Source organism: Microtus ochrogaster, assembly GCF_000317375.1.
Source record: "Microtus ochrogaster isolate Prairie Vole_2 chromosome 14 unlocalized genomic scaffold, MicOch1.0 chr14_random_1, whole genome shotgun sequence".
NCBI lineage: Eukaryota > Metazoa > Chordata > Mammalia > Rodentia > Cricetidae > Microtus > Microtus ochrogaster.
In genome coordinates this window covers 5,606,015-5,612,722 of record NW_004949096.1, presented here as the reverse complement: position 1 = coordinate 5,612,722, position 6,708 = coordinate 5,606,015, and the positions used below count along the sequence as shown (strand labels likewise).

At 35.6% G+C, this 6,708-nt stretch overlaps 1 protein-coding gene across 3 annotated transcripts in view; it reads left to right on the top strand.

Annotated features, from left to right (window-relative positions):
* Ano3 (anoctamin 3) overlaps positions 1 to 6,708 on the top strand; it is a 232,220-nt gene that overhangs the window by 198,225 nt on the left and 27,287 nt on the right. For all 3 annotated transcript variants that reach the window (XM_005364062.3, XM_005364063.3, XM_026787772.1), the window contains one exon: positions 4,845 to 4,881. In XM_005364062.3, the coding sequence (XP_005364119.1) occupies positions 4,845 to 4,881 (37 nt within the window). The remainder of the gene's footprint in view (positions 1 to 4,844; positions 4,882 to 6,708) is intronic.

The window sequence follows — 6,708 nt, the reverse complement described above, 5'->3', positions numbered from 1 at the left end:
TGTATTTTAGAGGGAATTTTTATAAGTAGCTTAGAAATACTCAAATCATGATATTGTATTAGGGAATTTATACTTATATTCAATTGTCTCTGACACTGATATGACAGATTTTACCAGGAAGGACTGGCAAGAAAAGACTTTGGGAGAAAATGAGTAGCCACTGTGAGAAATGAGCAAATTTTACTTCCAGATAAAAGCTACCACTTTTAAAATAAATTCTGTTATTCCATTTTAGTTTTATCTATAAAAGAGAATGTTATTTATATATACTATCCTCAAACACTCCATAAAATCATGTCTGTTGCTAAACCATACAGTGTTAAATAAACATTAAAAAAATCCAATACTAACTTATTTTTAATTCTGAAAATTGACGTAGAATATATTCAAGGATATAGCAATTAATCTGATTTTAAAAATGCATCTGCTAATGTTAGGTGCTTTTAACCCTTTTTCCAATTCACCCGAATATACAGGATTAGTTTAAGAACTTAATACAAATAAAGACACACTAAATTGTCAAATATTATTTTAGAAAATTGTTCATCTGACTATCCAAAGACTACCTTTTGTTATTTTCAGGTCAAATTCAATACACAGCTTTAAAATGTGCTTATGAAGAACTGAGCCTAAGTAAAGTTATTTTTCTAGTCTAATGTGCTTTTCAGCTCTAATCTGAATGCACTAAGCTATGAAATGTAGGCATGGGAAAATATTTTAAACCACCAAGTATTTGTCTTTAAATAGGGAGACTTCTAGGCTCTTTAGGGAATTTAGGGTATCCCACAAACTGTGCGCTCTTCTGGAACATTCTTTCCTTTTTGATCCTGTCTGATTACTTGTTGTGAGCTTTGTTTCTGAATCCAATGTAAATTATGGATTTTTTGGCTTAGTAAATGAGACCCTGCTTAATTGAAACCAGTTTTTCCTTTCTTTTATTTAAAGCCTCTCCTTCATCTGCCCCCCCACCCTCCCTCCCTTCCTCCTTCCCTGTCATGTCAGCATTCCAACATGAACAGCCACTTTCTCTGGTCCAGCACTTTGCTAATTCACACCCCCAGTTTCTTGGTTCACAGAGCTTTCTCTGTCTGAAATGGTCTTTTTTTTTCTTTTTGTATCCTTGGAGAATATCTCTTCTTCACTGAAAATAGCAGTTAAAGATCGCTTCCTCCGTACAGCTTTTTCTGGGTCCCATATGTAGAATAGAATTATCTCTTTGTTTTTACTCTTGTCATGAGGTCTTTGAACTGCCTGTTGTTCCCATCCATGGGAATCTCTAGATGAATTAAACAATATCTTTGTGAACATCGTTTTGTTGATTGTTTTAATACTTCTTTCCCACCGTTAAAATATTGAGTTCATTTAGCTGAGGCCATAGTTTCTTCTTCCTGTTGTTGTTTGTTGGTATATTTTAATCTAGATTCCCCAGGTCTCTTTTTAATACTGGAACAGCATTTAAAATATATCCTTTGAGCAAATTGCATGGATTTTAATTTCCAAATATTCTATTATCCTGCCTACTATGTGAACAAGCTAATTTTGTTACTAGCATTGTATTCTCAGTGTCTTTCAAGTCTGCAGCATACATTTTAGTTAAAACTAAACCAAAGGCTGTATGTACTTCTGCTGACACATGCACATTTTTGGAAGAAGTATATCATGGCATCCCTAAATAAATTTTCAACTGAGAAAAATATATGTTCTACTGTAATCAAAATTTAAATGTAATTCCATTATACTAACCATGAAAATAATTTTAGAAGTGTGTCCTAAACTATGTATCAATTAGCCTGCAGAATTTCATTTGTGGAGTTAGGAAAACTGCATTTAAAACAAACATTCTAAAATACTTTGTTTTATTCAGTCCCTAAAATAACTAATTTGTGAGACATAAAATAATACTGATACACAGCCAATATGAGAAAATGCATCTTCAAAAATTAAATCACAAGTAATCCAATTTCAAATATACATCTTAAAATCTGGAAGGATGGAACTTGAAGAGATAGCTGTTTCCTAGGTTCACACCTTTTCTAACTTATTATTCTATTCATATTGCTATCAATACCATAGCTCCTATTACATCTGGAAACATGCCCAAAAGTACTGTGAAGAAAAGTGTGAACCTGTTCCAAAAATATATACTCTTGCTACCTGACAGTTAGGCCTTACCTAACTGATTTTGCGTATTATAGTAAAACAACAGTTGCTTGGCATTGTAATTAAAGAGTAGTTCTTCAACAAAAACACAAAAAAGAAAAGAAAGAAAAGAAGGAAGGAGCAAGGGAGGGAGATGGAAGGAAAGGAATCAGAAGGAAGGAAAATCTGAGCAGATGTACTTCTGTGCTTTGAGACTTCCAGGAGTAAGTCACCTAAGCCTTTGCTACAAAGTCAGTGAAATAATGACCTCCTTTGAGTTACTTCCGTGATCATAACATGTGTTTAGTACACAGAGAATATAATACTGTGGCAGGGCATTCTAATATGTTAGCTGACGTGAATCATCCACATTAGTTCTATAGTCCTCTTTTTCTTGGACTTCTAATTGTAGAGACCAGATCATATATTCCCGTGTTTCCTTCAAGGATCCAATCACTGCAACAGAAAATATACATTTGTCTTTCCTAAATGGGTAGGAATCTCTTCACCAATTATGTCAAATAGATTGCTATAGAATAGGGTGGGTCAAAGATTTGAGCCACACCTCTTACCTTGGAAAGTAATTCATTGCAAATGATGTATTTAGTAAAAGGCTTGACTTTGTAAAAATCAGTATGCTTGTTTGATTTTTTTCGTGCCCATGCTCATAGTTTCTAGGAATCTAGAAGGTGTAGATACTAGGAGAGCAGTCTCTTAGACTCTTCAAGTCCGTTTAGAATTCATTTCCACACTGGAAGTTAGGCACGCATCCTCTGATGCAGGGACAACACACACTAAAGCAAGTGCAAAACTCCCTGATACTCACTTCCTGCATGTGTTTCTCTTTTCCTCTCAGTTTAGTTTTATGTAATGCACCAACAAAAGTTGATGGAAACCTGATTCCTTCTCATCTCAGAGTGAATTCTAAGATGACTGTCATGATAAAAAAAAACATCCTTAGCAACCTATTTCCCTCCAAGACTCCTCTGATTTATCAATTGCTAATTTGTTCTGCTATTTCTGCCATTATTGTCCTAAGTCTCTGCTCATTGTGATGAGACTGTCAGTTTCAGGAGCTTCGCATTCTTGTTCATTTTCCCAAGGGATATACTCGGTCCACATTTTTGCTTGACACGCTCCCTTGCTTCTGAGGGGATGCATCATGTTCTTCAGGAGGCTTTTCTGCTATAAAAGTAATATTTTTAACCTATTTGTTTTCGTTTCAGTTTGTCAAAATGGGGTTTTTCTTGATAGCCCTGGCTGACATGTAGACTCTGTAGACCAAGCTGGTTTTGAGCATTCAGACATCTGCTTGCCTCTGTCTCCCCAAGGCTGGGATTAAAGGCATGTGCCACCACCCCTCGACTTTCTTTAACTTTTAACATATATGTTGGTCATTTGTGCCTTCCAACTGAAAATTAAGTTCCATGAAAATATAGACTATGATTGCATAGTTATCAATTATTTGTTTCTCTCAAGCACTAATAATATTTAATATATTAGAAATTACTGATGAGCATTTAATAAAAATAACTTTATATGATATGCAACATTGGTACATTTAGAAGCTCTCCAATATGATATCCTGTGCACTATTTAGGAGTTAGAGCCAGAATAGTTGTTTGTGGTCCTACTCGTTTTTTCTTACCCCAGTTATACAGCCATTTCAAATCACGTAGTCCAATTCATGGAAAGACAGCCTACTCTGTCAACACAGTTACTGACAAATGCCATACACTTGAATGTGTCTAAGTCATGGGTTCTTTCTGCCTTTATATTTGGATTTAGCAACTCATTTTGTGGACTGATTGTGGAGTGGAGTGTATGGTGGTACCAATTAGCTATGTCATTTGGGTTTAGACTATTCAAGTTCTTAATTACCCTGGATAACTTTCTAACAGCAATTTGTAACTATCCTACAAATGTTATTGTCATTTCTTTGGGCATCCAGCTAAAGATATTTTACCATAGGATTTATAGATGGGTTCTATGTGCCAAGAACTAAGACAATGCATATTGTGTCCTACTGCACGTATTGGCTTTGGGGGAGCCTAGGCAGTTTGGATGCTCACCTTACTAGACCTGGATGGAGGTGGGCGGTCCTTGGACTTCCCACAGGTCAGGGAACCCTGATTGCTCTTCGAGCTGATGAGGGAGGGGGACTTGATAAGGGGAGAAGGAGGGAAATGGGAGGCGGCAGAAATCTTTAATAAATAAATAAATTTTAAAAAAAAAGAAAGAAATTGTTGTATAAATAATATATGGAAAGTACTGACACAGATGAAATACTGTAGACAGCAACTATTTTTACAGAATTGGTTTTCAATCTGTATGAGGACAGTCAGTATTGACAAACAGTGGCAGGTCAAATGTTATTTTTAAGCTGATAAAGTCCATCCTGTTAAAAATCCTCAGAGGATTTGTTTCTGTCACCTGACTTTATAATGGGAGCATGAAAAGGGCATGGTCTAATGTGGGTCATGGAAAAGAGCAAGGTACAATGAGAATAATATTTGCTTACTCATTCCTACTTCAGATATTTCGTATGCATACACATATAGAACACTACATATTGTGTTAATAAATATTTCTACTTCGCTAAAAATGTATCCTCTTTGTAGATACTCTTTAGACACTTCTTTGAAGAATGCAAATTCCAGCACTATATAAAATAGAATAATATTTATCTGCACACTCCTTTGCAGGCCTATGAAAAAATTGCATATCTCCTCACTAACTTAGGTAAGTTTTTCCCCTTATTTTACTTGAAGTACATAAATAACACTGTGAATATTAGTCTTTAGATATTTTGTGTATTTTACCATTTTTATGTCTTCAGTTATGCAAGGATTTGCAATTCACCAGAGAGAGTTGGGTCTATAAATTGATCTACATTAGACAACACAAGGTTGCAAAGTAAGTCACCTGAAACTATCCACCAAGAAGCTAAAAAACTTATTTATCATTACTTGGAAAGCTTTTCCCCAGATTTCTCAGTTCTTTGCCCACCGTCATGTGTGTAATGTGTGGAGGGGGGATGTCATAAACATGCTGTGGCCTATGTGTAGAGATCAGTGGAAAACTTCAAGAAACTGATTCAGTCAGTCCTTCCATTAAGCAGAGTGTAGGCTCTGGAGTGAGAACACATGGGTGGAAATCTGTGTTCTGCAGATTATTCTAAGTTAGTTACAAATTTGTGATCAATAGCCTTGCTTTTTGACACCTTAAAATTGTTGCCTAAAATGAGGATCCACCCCCTCTCAGAATATGGGTATTTGTTTGTGTGTGGGAGAGGGTTGGTTAAGACAATATTTCTCTGTGTAGCATTGTTTCCTGGAACTTGCTCTGGAGCCTAAGCTGGCTTGCAATTTAAAGATCTGCCTGCTTCTGCTTCCTGAGTTCAGGTATTGCAGGTATGCACCACCACAACCTGGTGAGGATAATATTTTCTAAGAATGTCATTTAGTAATACATATATAGTTAAATATATATATGTATATATATATGAGTTTTGAACCATAATCCCTGAAGAGAAACAGATAGTGGTTAGTGATTAGGCTCTATAAAGTCTACTTTCTGTTGAATAATACTGTTTCATTTCTTTTTTATTAAATTTATTTTTTAAAAAAACAATGTTTTCTCAAGAAGAAGTCAAATTCTTACTATTTGCTAATGATGATATGCTCGTTTTCATAAATGACCCAAAAAGTTCTAAAATGAACTTTTATAACTCATAAACACCTTCAGTAATGCAGCAGGATACAAGATAAACTCAAAAAAGTCAGTAGCCCTCCTTTATACAGATGATAAATGGGATGAGAAAGAAGTAAGAGAAACATCACCCTTCACAATAGCCACAAATAGCATAGAATATCAAAGTGATATGGAAGTCCCCTCTTTGTGCTGTAATTACCATTAATGAATAAAGACCTATAGCAAGGCAGAATTTAGGTAGGCAGGGAAAGCAAGGCTGAATGCTGGGAGAAAGAAGGATGAAGTCAGGGGGACACCATGGAGCCACTGCTGGAGATAGACATGCTGAAATTTTGCTAGTAGGCCACAACCTCGTGGCGATATGCAGATTAATAGAAATGAGTTAAATTAATATAAGAGTTAGCCAATAAGAAGCTAGAGGTAATGGGCCAAGCAGTGATTTAATTAATACAGTTTCTGTGTGATTATTTTGAGTCTAAGCTAGCTGGGCGGCCAGGAACCAACAAGTGGCTCGCTCCCTTCTCCAATACTAAAGAATTGGAAGCCTGTTTGACAAGAACTTTAAATCTTTGAAGAAAGAAATTAAAAAATACACCAGGAAATGGGAAGATCTCCCATGCTCTTAGGTAGGTAGAATTAACATAGTAAAAATGGCAATCTTACCAAAAGCAATCTGCAAATTCAGTGCAATGCCCATCAAAATACTAGCAAAATTCTTCACAGATCTTGAAAGAGCAACACTCAACTTCATATGGAAAAGCAAAAAAAAGAAAAAAACCCAGCTAGCTAAAACAGTCCTGTACAATAAAGGAGCTTCTGGAGGCATCACAATCTCTGACTTCAAACTCTACTACA